Here is an 18,497-nt window from a genome sequence, read left to right as displayed (position 1 = left end):
TGAAAATATCACAATCTAGTCTTTCATATAAGTTTGCTAGTTTTAATTGTCAGCCTAGTAGAGCATATATCCACATCTACTTTCCCCTGTTTTTGATCCTTTTCATTCCATGATATCTGTGTTTCTGGTCGTACCACCAGTGAGTGTTTGCTCACATAAATTATACACCTAAAACCACTCATCACTAGAAAATTTACTGCTTCTAATATCTTTCTCATGAACAGTTGTGTTTATTTCTGAGTTGACTTCTCTGGTAAAGACAGCAATGCTCTTAGCTTTGGTTCAGTTCTTTGTTTTTTCAAGACTCTTATTTTAGATATTACAGTGTATATGGGACCATGTGGGCTTTTAACCATAAGCATGTGCTGGGAATATTAAAATGGTTTTAGTTCATAAATGCAACTGAGTAAAAATAGTAGTGGATTGCTATCTGTGTTAACCATACTGCTTCTACCCTGCTGAAGCCAAGGGCAGTACGTGGGAGCAGAATAGATCCTCCTGACAGAGGATATAATTGGCTTTTCTTTTTTCTATTTGAAACACTGTTCGAAGAAGGTAGGGAGCAGGGAGGAAGGTTGCAGTCCTTTAAGATAAAGAGCTTGAATCTTCGTTCCTTTGTCCAGGAAACTTATGTTATTTGGTTTGGGAAATCTTTTGTCTTCTGGGCCCCTTTTTGGCAGCTTAACTACTAACTCAATGTAACTAAAGTAAAGGAGAGACAGATACTACAGATAGTATCTTGGAAAAGTAGATGCTCTTTTCACTTTTTTTTTTTTTAAAAAAACTTCTTTAAACATTAGTTGCCACTATTTTGGGTATTTTGAATATAAAATACTTGGTGCTTTTGTAGTATTACAACAGCATAGTAAATTAACAGTTATTGTTTTTATTATCGTATGTTACTGTGCATTCATAGCAATGAGGGTTACTCTTTTGTACTTCCAGTTTTCCCTCCTCTTGAGGTGCAATGTTGTATAACACGACATGAAGTACGGTGAGATACATCTCAGATTAAACTATATTCATAATGCAATACTGTAGGATACTAGTTACTCAAACAATGTGTGTGATGTGAAATTTGCCTGGGTGACTCGGAGTTTGCATCGTGAGGAGTCACTGTCAGATAAGAAGACATGTACAGCAGGGAAGTTTGGATAACAAGAATCATACTGTGAGTATTTAGGTTTTTTGTTGACCAAATCCGTTCTCTGTAGAAAGGCTATATTTTTTATTTCTTCATTTATAGGACAGATATATTACACTATCACATTAATTTACTGAACAGATGTTGTATTATAAGCCATTACTTTTGATCTTGTCATTAATAGTAGATTTTAGATAAGTGGCACCAGCACAAAAGAGACCCCAGACTGAAAAAGCCAACTTACAACAAAAGAATTGTTGAGCTCTAATTTTGAATAATAATTTTATTTATTCATTGTAAACAATTTTTCTTAAAAGGAAAAAAAAGTAAACCCGTAAGTGCCCAGCTCTCTTCCTGGATAAGAAAATACTCAAATGACATCTCATGTATTTGCTTACCACTGTTGTCTAATTTTGTGTCTTTTGTCATTTTTAGACCAAGGAAGATGGAGAGATATGATGATTTCGTATACCAATGATTTAATTTTATTTAGTTTTCTTTTTTACTAGCCTTGAAACACTATTTTTCTCAGTATCCCTTATACCAATCAAGATCAAGAAAAATCCAACTTTCAATAAAAAATGCCTGCAATTTTCTAAACTGTGTTGCCCAAATGAATGAGAATTATTGAAATCTCCTACAGTCTCTGTGGAGATTTTGCTTTGTAGAGGTGTTTCCTGTGGAATTCATCACAGAGAGAGGAAGGAATTTGGATGTCATTTATGTGCATATGTGTGTGCTTACTGAAGTGATTTTGAAGGTCTTATGTATGCACCAAGAAACTGAAGAAATTAGATATTTCAGAATGGAAATTGGTGGTCTTCCAGGCAATATTGGATCTAAAAGTGCTAAATCCTTTAATAAATAAACCTTGATTCAGACTGGAATGTCTTGGCTTGATCTTAAAGGTGATACTATGAGGGACTTCTAGCTGTTGACTAGCCTCAAAGATAATTATCTGCACATTCCAATCTTGTTCTGCCATCAGCAGTGCCTGAGGTCTAAATGGAGCAAATATTATTTCCACTAGAAGTATATTATATTTAGACTATCCTCGTTCCCAAACATTTCAGAAAATATTTGTATCTGACTAGAAATATGAAGAATAAAATAATTAAATATATGACCTGCTTCTTAGAGTTCTGTGTGCTTAACACAGGAATCATAATTTCAGCCATTGTAGGCAGTTTTCGAATTATGACATTGTATGTTGTGAGCACACAGTTATATTGGTATTACTACTTTCATTAGGCTGTGGATGAAAGAATGTTTTTCTTTGCTTGAACATTTTGGAGGTGAGATCTCTTAAAACACATCAATACGATGTTAAGGATTTTGCTTATAATACAGATGCTTAACAAATTTCATTTACTGTGTCATGTACTGGAGCTAATTTGGGAGACTGAGTAGCCCGTCTGAAACAGTACATAATTTAAGCATTAGTCATATTTCTGTTATCAAAGACCTTGAAATAGATGGAAATGCTATTCTGCCTTAAAAAACTGCCTACTTAATTCATAGTACATAACTGCTTACTTAAAAAGGCAAAGACATTGAGTTAAGTGACTGCTGAGCAGAATTTGGAACTAAAGCACTCCAAGAATAATATGGAGAAATGTTCCAATATGACCTAGACCAGCAGGTTGGGAAGATGAAGTGGAAGAGGGACAGTTGGTTCAGGAAATTCTGGGAGCTTGCTAAAGAGCCAGCTCTATGATATTTATTCCATCAGAAACCAAAAGATACTAGAAATGGACATAGAAAATTGAATGCAGAGGATTGTAGTGGGGAAATACTTGGGGACAGTTACAAGAGGGAAGAAGCAACAGAATTCATGGAAGAGAGAGCTAAGCACCACTTTCTATTGCCTTTTTCTATTATTTTCTTGTATCTAGTAGATGTTGAGGTAATATAAGAATATTACCTCAATAGAGGTATAGTGTAGTGATAAGATGAATAGGGGGTATAAATATTATAATCTTCTCCTCCTCCCCTTTTTCAGTCTAGTGAAGAAACATCTGTCACTCAGTAGAAATGCATTGCCAAATGCATATTTGGCTGGTGTATCATTAACTGCATGAGGGGAGATGAACAAAAAATCTAGGTGCTTGAACTTCGAGTTACAGTATTTGCATTTTTATACTTGGGCCAAACTCTCACAAACTGATGTGACAGAATTGAAACCTTTGTTTCCTTTGTAGGTGAGGCAATAGTTTAAGTGACAGCTCTTTTTCTTCCTCTGGACATCCTTGCTAAACAGTTTTGGTTCAGTGATAGTCAGACCATGTGATTTTGTTGCTTGGAAAAGAGCAAGTTCTGTAATTTGGCATCTTTGTTATTCCTAATAATGTTTTTATTCATTGTTAACTGCTGCTCTATTTCACAAAGACATGGAGGTGAATTTTTCAGGAGCTAACCTGGAGTAAAACCATTATAAAGTCTCTTTACTTCCTCTTCCTTCCATCAGATAATGATTGATGAAAATTTTGTGGTTTCAGAAGGATGATATTTCTCAGGCTATCTTCCTACCCTTGTCAGTGTTCTATTGCCCCACCTGATTTTCTTCTCCCCTCTCTGTAATCACAGCAAGCCGTTCCTATAGAGTTGCTTTTCTTGCATATCTGTGTGTGTATAATTCTGCACGTTCTGTCTTTTTGCAACTTTGCTCTATAGCATTGCTTGCTCTGTGTGCAACTGTGTAAGGATATGTTCAGTTGCTGCATAGTTTCCTCCTGAGCTAGTGAGCCTGCAGCATTGTGGAGGCATCTATGGGCTCTGTGACTGCCTTCTCAGCTTTTGCTAAGTGCCGGCTGCCCTGCTCTCAGAGGCAACAGGCTGTGCAACCATCCTCACATCTGGCTCCCTTTTTGCACAAGTAGTATTTCCTGAGACTGTTGAGTTCAGTTCAGCATACTGCTCCTCCAGCACTGCTTCTTCCTCCCACTGGGAATTTCTCTCTAGTGTGTTGATTGAGGGGAGGCACTGTGCTCTGTGACTGATTTACTCAATAAGCTTATTACTGTATAGTAGGTGTGGGGACAGTTTCATGAACAGGGAGCTGCTATTTGAGCAAGATTTCTCTTTAACGCTCTGAAAATTTGACATGCTGATTGTGCACTGCCTTCATGGAGGAATTCCTGCTGACAAATTTGGGGTCGATATTTTTGCTTCATCATGTGATCATTCCTAGCTTATCATGTGTTAATAATGGAGGCCAGTTGCCAGACATTTTGTTGTCCCCCACCGGCCTCCCCTGACTGTCTTATGGGCTATCCTATCCTGGACAGACTCATAAGCACTTCAATTCTGTTCCTATGACTGGTCTCTTCCTGAAGTAACCCTCCAAAGCAGGTGGTGTTTTGTTTTGGTTTTTTTTTTGTAAGAAAGATTTATTTCTAAGGAACATTATTGCCCAGAAAAGTACCAGAAATTACACAATATATATAACCTTTTTTTTTTTTTTTTTTAAGGCTTAAGTATGTCTTATTGACCTATAAAGACAAAGCCCATATTGATACATTCGTGTTGCTTATGTTCGTACCATGTCTGAAACAATCAACTGTTTGTAGTCCTGGTCCATGTGTTCTCCTGTACTTCACCCATGGCTCTGGATAAATTTGAGTAAGGATGTAACTACCAATTGCTATACCAAGTATGAAAATTTTTCTTGATAAGAGTGATCTGCAAATGATTGTGCCAGAGCTAGAACTTGGCTCTTTAATGTATAGACATACCTTGACTTTTCTTATGGTTATTTGTGTAGCTGTTACTGTATTAGATACAATAGGAATTAATTTTAATTTTTGAGCATGTAGCACGTCCATGCCACTGTGACTTTTGTAGGTGTGCCAAGTCAATAAAATATTGCAGAAATAATTTTATAGTAAAAATGCCATAGAATTAAGTAAATGGGGGAAGATTATGTGCATCAAGAGAAGACTGGAGATACAGTTTCCTTGGGCATTCAGTACTCCCATGAACAGTATGTTAAAAGTCACACTTCTAAAGATTATATTAGATTTCTTTGGTGCAGAAGCTATACATTGTTACCAGTTGCATGAATCTTTATTTATCTTGCTACTTATTAAGATTATTTAGCTTGTATCAAAACTAGAGAGGAAATGGCCTTTTCTGAGATTTCTGACTTAAAACTATACAAGTATTTTAATGGAATAACATTTTCACTTTAAATACTGTGATTTCACAACATGTAAGCACATTGTAGTGTGTGGAGAAACTCTTATATACATAAACTACCTGTTTGCAGTAAGACTTTACACATACCATGTGAATCTCTGCTGCCTTTGGAAATATTCTAAGGTAGAAGCATTTCTAACTTTAATAATATATTTGGATTATGGATTAAAAGCAGTGGGGAAGTAGCTTTGTGCAGTGTAACGTAACAAGTGAGCTAGGAATCAGCTTTTGGCAAGAAAACTCCCGATTTGCCCTCTGTCCCTGAAGTTGACCTGGTGGATGAAATAGTAGATGTGTGTATGATTCTAGGCATGCCTTCTCCAAAGATCAACATTTGTACACACTTTAGTCACCTTTTATACGCAGTGCTATTGACATTAACCAGAGAGGCCAATCTGACAGCGCTGTACTTTAACACCAGCTAAAGAGTTGCACTGCTCTACTTGCATGGTTTATCTAAAGAGACTCAACACTGAAATCACACAGTGTAATTGTTTTCAGTCTGTAAGAGTTCTCTTCCAGATACAACATCCTGTAGGACAATTGAGTGTCCTACTGAAATCAACGTATATTCGATAGCTAATTCAATCACTTTTTTTTTAATGCTTCTTAAAACCTTAGGTTGAGCTCTGTAATTGATCAATATAGTATATCTAAGTCTGCTTTCATTTGAACAATTTTAAAGTACCTTTAATGGTAATTTTGTAATTATCAAAGTAGATTTTGTAAATATCAAAGCATCAAACGAGTCTAAGTTAGAGCAGTACTGAGGCCACCAGCCATTTAAAACAATCAGAATGTTGCTGAAATGAAGGTCAATGAGAATACTAATAAGATATATCAATGAAATAATTTTCAAACTAAATGAAAAATTAAAAAGATGCTACTTATTTTGAAAAAAGTGGAATTGCACAGTTGCTCGGGTGCTTGGTCTTGTTTCCATTACAATGCATGTCTGGGTGACTTCTAGAGTTGAATGAGACTGACAGTGAGTTAGGCCTTGTCAGCATGAAGTTTACCTTGGACAAAGAACATTTGTTGACTGATTCTTGCAACACTGTGAATGCTGGTCCATCTTGTTGGTTTTTTTCCTATCTTATATTGCGTTGCAAAATCAGAATGTGATATTAATTACTCCATCATATAACTACATTTTGCTGCTAATGAAAGAGCTTTTATTTGAGGTAAAACATTCCAGCTGCATCTGCAAGGGCTATTCTGCTGTTTTGCCCATCCTTTTTGGTTTTGCAGGAGGTCACATTCACATTTTGACACCCTGTTGTCACACAGTGTTTTCTAGTTGAAACTAATTGAGAATACTGTAACTGGAGGCCAGTTGTGTTTCACAAGATGAAGTGTTTAAATAGATGACAGTATTCCTGGGACTCCAGTGGAAACATCATTTTTGTTTGCACTTGAGAGTAGTTTTTGTTTTCGTCTGTGTAGAGACATAACCCTAGAGCACAGAGGTTCATATTATTTATACCATAATTTTTGTTCGATTTAATTGAAACTATATATATATATATAAATTTTGTTAGTGTTGCTTTTGATTGTTGATTTGGTTTGGCTTTTTAAACTGATTACTACTAATATTTTCCAAAATTATTTAATTGTTTTTTCAGTTATAGGTGAAATCACTATAGTAATTGGAAGACCAGATCAGAGAATTATATTGTTGGATCCTATATTTTATTGGATTACTGAGGCTTAGAATAGAAAATGATCAATGTTCTAACTGCCACTATCAAGAAAGTTCATCATTTTAATACAGTTTCTAGAACTGTCTTGCAAAATCTTAAATTAATAAAGATGGCTACATTATTAATCAATCCACTTAGGATATTTATTTCTTTTAATCTATGGGAATCTGCTAAATTTTAGAATATTTTTATGTAGACATGGACATATGTCTCTGTCATAACACCATGCTAATATAAATTAATGCGACTGGTAGCCACCATGGGACAGCCAGCAAGGAAATACTAGGGAAACTGAAGTAGCTTCTCTCCCTGACTCTGGTCCCTACAAGTCTAGATGGGAAATATGTGCTGTATCTATACTGTCTCTCCTCTTTATCTGAACACTAAACCTCTTGTATTATTAACATAGCACTTAGCAAGAGAATTAAAATATTTTAAATCCTACTTTATGTAATAAAGTAATCTCAGTAAGGTTTCTGAATTCAAATTCTGCAGTATGGCATCCCATTTGATAATTGTGCTGTTGTGTTCATGTGGAGATGGCAAGCTGTTTCATGGGGAATGCTATTTCAGTGCTTCTGGTAATTTGTGTTATGCTACCACTGCATTGCTGCTGATAGTATTAGGCCCCACTTGCCTAGTATTATTTTGTGTTTTTTTTTTTTTTTTAAATGACCCCAAGTTGAAAATGAACTATTATCCTTGATTTTATAAATGTTCTATGTAATTTTCTGTCAAATTCTTCACTTAGGCTGTTCATTTTAAAGCTTATATACATTCTAGAGTGTGGTTACTTCTTTCTTCTCTGACAATATCCAAAATTGTGAGAGGCAACATGTATCTAATTTCTTTGTTTCAAAAGGAGCAGGAGCATCAGCATCCATAATTATACTGATTTCGTTAGACCTGTTTCCTGGGTTTAAAAGCTCTGATGGAAGAAGTCAGAGGTGAGGAGTTTGGCTATGGATGACAAATGGGATAAGAAGAGAGAGGAGGGGAGGATGATAAAGAGTTTATTTCCATGTCTTGAAAAGCTCAGTATGACACTTTTCTATGTCTGTTTGCTTTTCTGAAAAACCCCTTTGTAATGAAGCTGTTTAGGCATTTGAACACTGGAGAAATTCCCATTAGAAACAGAAAGAAACAAGGTACATACAAACCATATTGCAGGACAGTGTTGGCAATTTTAAGAGCAGTAGGTCCACTTGACTTATGTTAGACCTCCTGTAGGTGTGTAACTGAATTAGTCATGAGATAGGCTGGCTGGCCAGCAGCCGCTGGTGCAGGATCCTGGGATGCCTGGTGCTTATCCTTCACTATGCAAAACATAGGCAATCCATTCGTGCGAAGAGCTGAAGTCTCCAGCCTGTGAGTCAGAAGAGCCGGTAAGAGGATATTTGTGTGTACAAATCCAGGTTTTTATCTCTTTTTTCCCCTCATCTCTATGAAGGTGTTATCTATGTCGTTTTCGTCCCATGACAGAATAAATTTGCAGGAAAGCCACACATAGAAGACTTAAGGAATACAATCTTTCCTTTTCACAATCTCATGCTTAGTCATGGGGAAAACCCCCAAATGTAGATTTTATTAAATTAATCTTCACAGAACTGGAGGTAACCGAAATTTATATAGTATGCAACTTCGCAAAAAAAAAAAAAAAAAAAAGGTGTTTCCTTATAACAAATGGACAAAAAGAAAGCACCTTTGAAAACAACTGACTGGATTTTTATACTGATTGACGTCTTATAAAAATGCAGCTCACAAACCTGTACTGGATGAATGTAATAGTTTGTTAAACCTTTTTGGTTCTTTTTTTTTTTTTGAATTATCTATAATGGTTAATATTGTTGTATTAAAGAAAAGTGAAGAATATATAAGTAAATAGAATTTATTTATTTTATTTTACTGTGTAAAATTCATAAATGATCTGTACATACTAACACAAGATTAGGATTAAAATTACAGTAGGTGTGGAGTTTTTGTTTAGCTGCTGATACTTGAAAAATTAAGCAAATCCCAAACTCTTGTATTTATCACTGATATCTTTGCTCAAATGAAGTGCTAACCCTTTAAAGATAGTAATGCTAATAATACTAACCTTGATTGCTGGAAAGTGGCCAGCTCTTTGTCATCCTGCAGAAATATATTATACTTGAACTGAGAAAACATGCAATTGTCCCTCCGCCTCCTTATTACCACAAAGGGGAACAGTGTAATGTTAGCATGAGTTGTGCTGAGCCGAATCCAATCTGGAATTAAGAATGCTCCAGGGCATTTTTAATAAACTGTCATTCATTCGAACTTTAGCCTTCTTTAATTTGCAGATTCTGGTAGCGCAGATGTAAACTTCAGCCACATTCACTTCTTTTTCTTTTCTTGGTGTGAAACACTGCTGGCGGGACTTGAAAATGTGAAGCTATAGAAGAAGTAGAAAGTGTTCATTTATAATAGACTCAGACTAAGAAAGAATTATAGTTTAGTTTGCTGGTTTTATGCCATTCGAAATGTAAACTTAATTCTACTGCTGATTTTAATAAAATACTTGAAGTGCTGAGGTCAGTTAGGCTTTCTGCAAATATGAAAAAAGAATGGCTTTTATTGGAAAATGCAAAAGGATAAAATGAGGCCATTGTCTTTCAAAGGGGAAGAAAACCTAGTTAATGTATTCAGGTCATAGAGTACTTAGAGCAAGGAGCTTTGTATTCAATGAGGTTCTCACAGTAAACTCTTTCAAAACACGAATTCTTACTGATTCTTCAGCTGGTATCTAGAATGGCAAAGTTTGCAATCAGAAGTAGTTAGACTAAGAGATACAGAGGGGAAAAACCACACGCAGGCTTTCTGGCCTCCACGCAAGAGGGGCGGCCCCAAGAGAACGTTGGTGCTATGTGTGCAGTGACAGGCCGGCCTGGCCTCAGCGCATGCGGGTGTGGGAGGCGTGGCCAGACTGTTGGAACATGTTAGGGACCAACAATGAGTGCTTTGAGAGACTTTTCTGTACTTTTGTGTAAATAAAGGTCTTAAGGATGCATACATGATAATTGAGGTAGAATAGGTGCTTCAGTTTGCCGGGGGAAATGGCTGGATGAGATACTACAGGTAACAAATGTGGTCGTGAATACAAACGTTATCTTGATCCTTTGTACAATGAGAAGAAAAGTTTGTCAGTGTGTTACTTGGTCATTATTGAAGTGATGCTTCAACAGGGGACTCTGCTCAATATCCAGAGAGTGGAAAAACTAAAAAGAAACTGGATGGCAGTACCATACCGGTGCTTTGGAGAGGAAAGGACTCCTGGACGCACATTATTCTCTAGATGAAGTGCCCCTAAATGCAGCAAAAGAAGTATTTGCCTTAGGTCAGAAAGCTGAAATTTTTCACTAGTAGGACTAGATTTATTTCAGTTTCTTACAGTAGGACTAAGAGGTAGTAAATCAACATTAACTTAAAATTTTAACCTTGAATTTTTTCAGCTATCATTTTAATTTTAATAAAGAAGAGAATGTGTTCTTACATGAAGAATTTGGTTTATGTTTAACAATACTTTCTCCCCCCCCCCCCGACTTTTATATTTAGATAATACTGCCTTCAGTGTTTAATTTTCCATTGTAACATATCTGCCACAGATAATAAACACACTGAGATGATTGTGTGTGCAACTTCAGAATTCACACATTATACATTTGATGGTATTTGATTTGAAAAAAAAAAAAAAAAAAATCAGTTTCTTCTGCACTTGCCTGACAGTTGAATTCTGCTGGTGGTGAGACAGTTAACTAGGAAAACATACAACTCTGAACTTGGGTTCTTATTCAAAAAGCAAAGGAAGAACTAGCTGGCAAATATTGTGTTGAAAGTGTAAATGAAAGTATAACTTTCAAGTCTACATGTGTTAACGATTTGTGGTTTGAAAAAGTTTTCATATTTGAATTTTTAAAGGTTTTTTCCCTTTCTTTTAAACTTTGATCTCTTTTGTCTGGTAATAGAAGAGTATGTTATTAATATACATTAACAAATCCACAGTTTTGTTTTCCACAGGTCTTTAATTCCCTTAAATGTTCTAAAATGTAACTGATGTGATATATCAGAACTTAGATGAGCATTCAGTCAGTCAACAGGTTGGATACTAAAGTGAGCTGGAACTGTAGGAACAAGGAGTGCAGTGATACAAAAGTATCTGCTATTCTGCCTTTTTATGTTCTCATCTGCCAAACAAATCTGCAAGTTTGGAGTGCTTGGTGTTTAAAGATACTGTCTCAGAGCAAGAGTCTCTATGAATGAATGACTTTGCAGTCTGGAGTCCTTACTACTGTTTCCATTAATGTGTGTTGCCTGGAATTAACTAACAGATTGGAGGCTCAGCAGAAACTATATGCAGTTTTTAAAAACCACAAGCATGAGCCTAAGAAATAACCCAAGAAAGCAGGTAGAAATATCATATTATGTTTTAGTAGTTGAGGCTTGTACTTGTGGAGAGTATATTTTTAAAGAAATGTGATCTGTCTGTCTCCTGTTTGTTGTGGTTTTGGTGTTTGTTTTTTTAAAATTATTTTTATTATTATCATTCCCCCACCCCCCCCCGCCCCGGGATTAAAGTGCAAATCCAGCTTTTAGTTGTTTTTTTGTTTGTTTGTTTGTTTTTTTAATTTCCCTCACGTATATTTTCTCTTCACTGTTTCTACTGTAAGAGTTCACTAGATAGTTATTTTACAAAGATATCTAAATCCTTCATTATTCTTCACAGTTTACATTAGTGGCACCTTGCACCTGCACAGACTCTACTGCAGAATTTGCACTTCTTCCTATTTTGTTTATATCAGTATTACACTGGGTTTACTTTCTGAGTGGGAAGTTGAAAATCAGTAGTTTCTCTGCTATTGGTAATTCTGATTCTGCGTTCATGAAATATAACTTTTTGCACGCTGAAGGGTATCAGTATTCCATTGATCTTGTTATGGTGTTTTATGAAGATGCAGATGCAGCTGGTGTAGAAGGGGTAACTAACTAGTGCATCATTCTCAAACAGGGTGTGAGTCCTCATTATAACTTGGAGGACTGTATTATTAATTTTGCTTTATTGAACCCATTATATAGGAGGCAATGTGTGTTCAAATTGAAACAAAAATATGTGGCTTATAAACATTGATCGCATACTAGTAGGATTTAGATAACAACAATTAAGCATGAACTTGGGAGAAAACATCTTATTTTCTCTGTAGCCACACTGATTATATGACCACAGTGGAATATTATCAGACTTTTCAATACACCAGCAAAAGTGAACACTTTTCAATGGCTTGCATGATGTGAACAACTGGAATATGTCCTCTCTCCCATTTCATTTTAGTTAGGTGTTCTTCTGGAAGTGGTTACCAATTTATAAAATATTAGTATTTAGACAAAGGAGGTGAGAAAACAGATAGAGGAAATAGCATATTCATTATTTAAATCATTATATCTCATAAAACCGAATTAAAGCTGTTTACTTGCAGCTCTTAATGTAAATTAACAATTGAATAGGGAGAAGTCGTACTGGTGTCCTGGTTACTATTCATGGTCCTCTGGGTTCTGAGAATATAATGATTTACCCCTTAAGTAAATTTCCTGCTGCCAGACAGGTGGTATATGTAGTCTTCATTCTTTAGTGTGTTCTTTAAATAATGTGATGGACCATGTCATACACTTTTTTACTTCTGCCTTTCATTTTCTGAAAAGATGAAGATTTTCTGAATTTCTGCAATAAGAAATTTATCCTACATCCAGTTGACATTTGCCAGTGCTAAAGAAGGAGTGGGGTCACCCTCACTTTCTTACATTTCATATTTCAGAAATTCTCAGTTGTCATGAAAAAACTCACTCAGTTGTTATGAAAGCAGTAACAGACATTTAAAGTTCAGAATCATACAATAATTTGGGTTAGAAGGGACCACTAGAGGCAAAGTAGTCCAAACCCCTGCTCAAAGCAGGGATAACTTCGAAGTTGGATCAGATTCTCCAGGCTTCATTCAGTCAAGATCTGAAAATACGCAAGAATTGGAGAGTCTGTGGCTTCCCTGGGCAATGTGTTCCGCACAGAAGAGTGTGCATTTTTTAAAATGAAAAATACATGGATTGTCATGACTGGTCTTATATTAAAATATGTATCTGCATCTGAAATTACTATTATGATGAGTTACCACCATGCTGAATAATATACATGGTGCAGAAAATATTTATAAATTGTGTCTGTATGAGGCAGTGGGCCAGGTTAAATATGTTTCTGGTGATCGTGTGTTAGTTCTGTTTGTATAAATGTTGCTTATTACTTGATGGATACACGGAAGCATAAGATTTTTTGGTATTTAAGGACTACTTTTGTTAGTGTTTAAAACAGTTAAGATAGGAATAGATTTGAACAGATATTTAGTTAAAATAATTCCATTTGTGGTTTTTTTTTTCCATATTTATATAGAGTTAAGACTTTCTTATTTTAAAGAATATGGAGTTTAAAAAGTTCTGTCTCTTAGGTGGAAGAGCTGATGAATGCACTGGAAAAGACTAGACAAGAATTAGATTCTACCAAAGCCCGTCTTGCCTCAACACAGCAGTCTTTGGCTGAAAAAGAAGCACACCTGGCTAACCTGAGAATAGAGCGAAGAAAACAGCTTGAAGAAATTCTGGAAATGAAGTAAGTACATTGATTTCTATAATTCATAGGAAAATTAAAATTACTACTTTCTTGCCATAAGAGAGATTTTTTTTTTCCTGTGTTTTTTTCTATGTATATATTTAAGTCTGAATTTGAAGACTTCTAATAGTTGTAAGACTGCTAAAATCCTTTTAAAATATGGAAATGTGAAAGTCTTCATTTAGAAGTACTCAACTATTGACATGAGAAGAATTTTTTGAAAGTTGTTTTTTGTTACATCAGCACATATAACCTCTGTGGGAAATTGTGGGTCTAAAGCCCCATCTTTCAGTGGGAATTCTATGTTGGATTTTCTGTTAGTCTCAGATTCAAGGAAGAGGTTTTCTTAACTTTATATGGACGGTGCAAAGTTTATTGCATTGAATTGGTTAAAAAAAAAAAAACCCAAACAACAAAAACCTACTTGCATACATGTTATCACTATGTGTATGTGTGCAGAATGAAAAAGGAAGATAGACTTATAATTTAAATCTAACTTCCTACCCACAATCAAGGAAAATATCTGTAATTATGGGATGTTAAAGCTCTGACATGATCTTTAAAATTGGCAAAAAAAGCATGAACCTATGATGACTTGGCTAGGCTGCTAAGTGTGTAGTTAACATTCAGCGAAGAAAATTCACAGTTGTAATTTTGAAACTGTCCTATTGAGGGAGGGAAAAAAAACCAAAACACTTACACCATGTATAATTTCAGGTAAGTTGTTGTAGATATCCTTACATTTTAAAGGTAGGTAAATAATCAGAAAAAGTGGTTTTAATAATGTTGCTGTAAATGAGACAAAGTGGAAATGGAGACGTATGCTTACTCTAGAGTTTTATAAAAGTAGGTTTTAAGAATGGCTGCCATGTAATATAGGTGCAGAAATACTGTCATATAAACATGAATGTTTCCAGTGAAATCAAAAGAACTTCTGCTTTGACTTTAATGAGGTCTATATCTATATAGAAAAATGGGAGCACATATGAATTATAGTATGTGATATTATATTCTATAATAGATAAATTTTTTTATTTTCTGATTTTCTTTTACATGTACATATTAATTCACCTATGATAACTGAGATGTTCAGCACCAGTATATTTCATCCAGTCTTCTATTTTCTGTATAGTGCTTTGGTCTGTTGAGTGCATGCTTGGTTTTCGTCCTAATGGTGAGATTTTTTTTTTTCATCGCAATTATCAATTATTTAGCAACATAGGGAAAAAAAGCAGTATCTTTTATTTTGATATTGTGACTTTTTCGGTTGGGTACACCAAACCTCACAGAACTGTGTAAGGTGTGTATCTCCGGTCTGGGGAGTGAAGTTGGGAAAAACTGGTAAAGTTTGACTTTTCTATTGAGAAAAGCTGTTCTATTTTATGAGTAAAGAACTGAGTGGATGGTAATAGTCGTGAAAGCCGCAGTATCAAAGGTCCAAGTTAGTAATAGTTCAGAATTTAAAATGAGATATAAACATATAGTGTGTTTTTATAGTATAAATTTTGAAAGTGAAATAGTAAAGTTAGAAGCAAATTTTAAATTAGCAATAAAAAATTACATAAGTAAAAATGCCTGGTTAAATGTGAGTAGGTTTTTTGTTTTCTTTCAGTAGTCATTAGTGTGGTTTCTTTTGTAATAGACTTCTTTCTTATTTTTCTTTTTTGCCTTTGACTTCTTAATTGCTACTTTGTTAGCTGTATAAGCGTGTAAACTTTTCTGCCATTACAGTTTTTTCCACCCTCGGGAGAAGCAATTGTTCATATACAGTTTTTGTTTTTAATCCTGAAGTGACCTAAAATTCCTCTGAAAATCTAAGTGAATAACAAAACCCTTCTAACCTGTAATAATAAAATACAATTAATTATAATGCATACTACTTCCTACTTAGGCCACAGGGGGTTACCTAATCCTCTACTAGGTAGCTGTCCCAGCTACCTAGCCCTGTGTTGTTGCCTGTAACAGTCTAATGCTCTAACTATATACAAATCACTCCCCCGAAATTTGTGATTCAGCTAATAACTTAGAATTAGAACCCACTTTTGCTAAGAAACCCATATATTCTAGTCCTATTTTTAATTCTGTCCTGACTTTAGTTTCTGTGAAATATGTTACAAGGCTCAGTTCATATTGGAGATGGAATCAGAAAGAACTTCTATTGCTTGTGGTGCAATGGAAAGAAATGAATACGGCTGTTGGACGTCAGGATGGTTTTGCTGGTCTAAGAGGTAGGAAATAGAGTTAATGAACAAAACAATATATGTAAAATCACAGCACAAAATTACTAAACAGAATGAATAATGACAGAAACTCACATGATCATATTTCAGGTTATTTCATTTAATAAGATAACACTAAACTACGTTAGTAGATACACATGTATTAGTAAACATCTTTTAGGAATAATTCAGATATTTCATTACAGTAGTTTAATTTTTGAAATTCCTTACTGAAATAAGTGTATGACAAACTTTATAAACTGCTGCATTACAACAAAATATCCTAAATATGGCATTTATTTTTTTATGAATAAGGTATTCTCAAAAAACAGATTGTAGAAGCTAGCTAAGACCCAGACATCCGCTGACAAAATAATGATAATTCTGTGTTGTAGTAATACACTAGAATAGTGTGTCTTCTCTCTGATATTTTAAAATAATTTATTAATTGGCAGCATTGACCATAACTTCTATTTAGAATTTTTTTAATCTAATTTTGAATGATTACAGGCTTTGGCTGCTAGCTTCCAGATTTCCTTTGCTTATATTATGTTCAAGTTCCAAACATAACTTTGCATTCTAGGTGCATCTGGTTGATGTTGCCAAGATCTATCTTAATTTACTGGCTACAATAATTTGTCAGTTTTAGATAACTCTTCAGTTGTCATTACGTGTTCCCATATACATTCAGTTATTTAAGGAAGTTTACAATAAAAATGGATAGCAACTTAATCTTGTTCATTATCTGGTTCATCTTTTTGAACTGGAAACTAGATAAGTACCTATTAAATGAAAGGCAATTTGATGGAAGGAGATAAAAATCAAGTTATTCTCAAATTGATGCCAACATATAAAAAAATAAGATTTATTTTAAAGAATTCCAATGTGTTAAGTTTGGAGAAGGGTTTGAATTTGCATGTTTCTTTCTAAATGTGATTTTTTTTTTTTTTTCCCAAATGTCTATTAAAAATATTACTATAGGAGGAAATATTTTTGTTATGGTCATATTATTTTAGCAGTGTACACGTAACTCATACTGACATTAATTGAAGTTATGCATACATGTTAACAGTAAAATGCACCATGTGTTCAAATCCATCATTTTGCCTAATTGTCTTAATGCTTTGTGCTCTTTCTATTTCTGAGCATAAAAAACCCCAAACCAAACCAGATCAATGCACTTTTTCTTTTTAATGTGATAGATTAAAAAAAAACTTCATTGTATAGTGTGACAAAAGGCATGTTGATGTTTTAACAAAATGTATTTATCATCCATAGAAATGTTTCAGTTGGCCTGAACTTAAAAATTGGTAGGTAGAAATATTTATCAAGACTACTTTTTCCAGACATTGTTTTTGTTTTCTGAGAGTCTGCAAGAAGGAGCACAGTTTACTGAGTACTTCACAAGGCTTGCCTAGAGAAGCTTATTAATTTTGTAATATGAAGAGCTTGAGGGTAGGAGAAGCTGTGCTGTGATGTCGTGGAGGTTTTTTCAGATGTTTCAGAAATGCCATGTTTGTGGAGCATGCTTTCATGGCCACAATGCTTTCATATAGATGTCCTTTCCTATGTGGTGTTTCTTTCCAAGACTCATAAACCTATTTGTAACAAAATTAGATAGGTGTATAGATGGATAAATAAGCATTTATATAATATTAAAATTGCTTTATATATGTATGTGAAATAAATGCCTGTCCTTTTGGAAAGTGGATTTTGCTCTATGGGATAGATCATCTTTTTAGAAATGGTCAAAATTATTTTCCCTTTGAAAGGTAAAAAGTTTGACCTAGAGAGCTAAAAGGCATGTGAGGGAAAAGGTATAAAATCTGCTATCACCTTTTTTGTTAGTTAAACTTTTAAATTATATGCATGTAATCTTCAAGCTGCAACCACTGAAGCTAAAATAAAAAAAAACCAAGCCCCTCAAACCCCCCAAAACTTTGCTATCAAAACTTGGGGCTTTCTTGGTCAAAGGCCCTTAAATTAACTTTCTGTAGTGTTTACTCTACTTAGAAATAGGTTTAAATACAAGACTTGAAAAAAAAAAAGTCATTGTTATTTTACATTGATTTGATGATCTTTCAGTGACTTAGTGACACGTGACAGACACTGCACTTATTAGTGAGTAACCGTGGCATTAATCCCCCAAATGACTGAACTTCATGTGTTGACTTGAAGATCTGTGAATTCTTAATTTTTGAGATCCAACTGATAATTACTGATTGTTTCCTTTAGCAGTCAACTTGGTACACTTAGTGCTCTGAAGCTTTCACTGTATCCTGAATGAAATTCTTGCCAAGAGTTTGAAAGGCAATTGCCTTGCCTTTGATAGTGTTCATGCTATGACCTGTGGGTATTGCTAAATCAGTTTTGTTGGAAGTGACTTTGCCCTGAAATTCACTACAAATTTCCAGAAGTATATATATATTTTCCCTTATGTGGAATAAATCAGATCACTTCAGAAGTAAAACATTAAGGATCTCCTAATAAAATAACCAGCTAGTAGTCCTTTCATTCAGTAACAAACATAGAACATTGCTATACTGTCCCCCAAAAAATTATTTTAA

At 34.7% G+C, this 18,497-nt stretch overlaps 1 protein-coding gene across 1 annotated transcript in view; it reads left to right on the top strand.

Annotated features, from left to right (window-relative positions):
• Positions 1 to 18,497, top strand: part of ERC2 (ELKS/RAB6-interacting/CAST family member 2) — a 409,803-nt gene that overhangs the window by 266,773 nt on the left and 124,533 nt on the right. Inside the window, exon 16 of the mRNA XM_086470650.1 lies at positions 13,551 to 13,711. Coding sequence (XP_086326776.1) covers positions 13,551 to 13,711 — 161 coding nt within the window. The remainder of the gene's footprint in view (positions 1 to 13,550; positions 13,712 to 18,497) is intronic.

The sequence above is a fragment of the Leptosomus discolor genome, chromosome 9 (genome assembly GCF_034619465.1).
Source record: "Leptosomus discolor isolate bLepDis1 chromosome 9, bLepDis1.hap2, whole genome shotgun sequence".
NCBI lineage: Eukaryota > Metazoa > Chordata > Aves > Leptosomiformes > Leptosomidae > Leptosomus > Leptosomus discolor.
The sequence above is the reverse complement of the archived record's forward strand: the minus strand, read 5'-3'. Positions and strand labels throughout refer to the sequence as shown.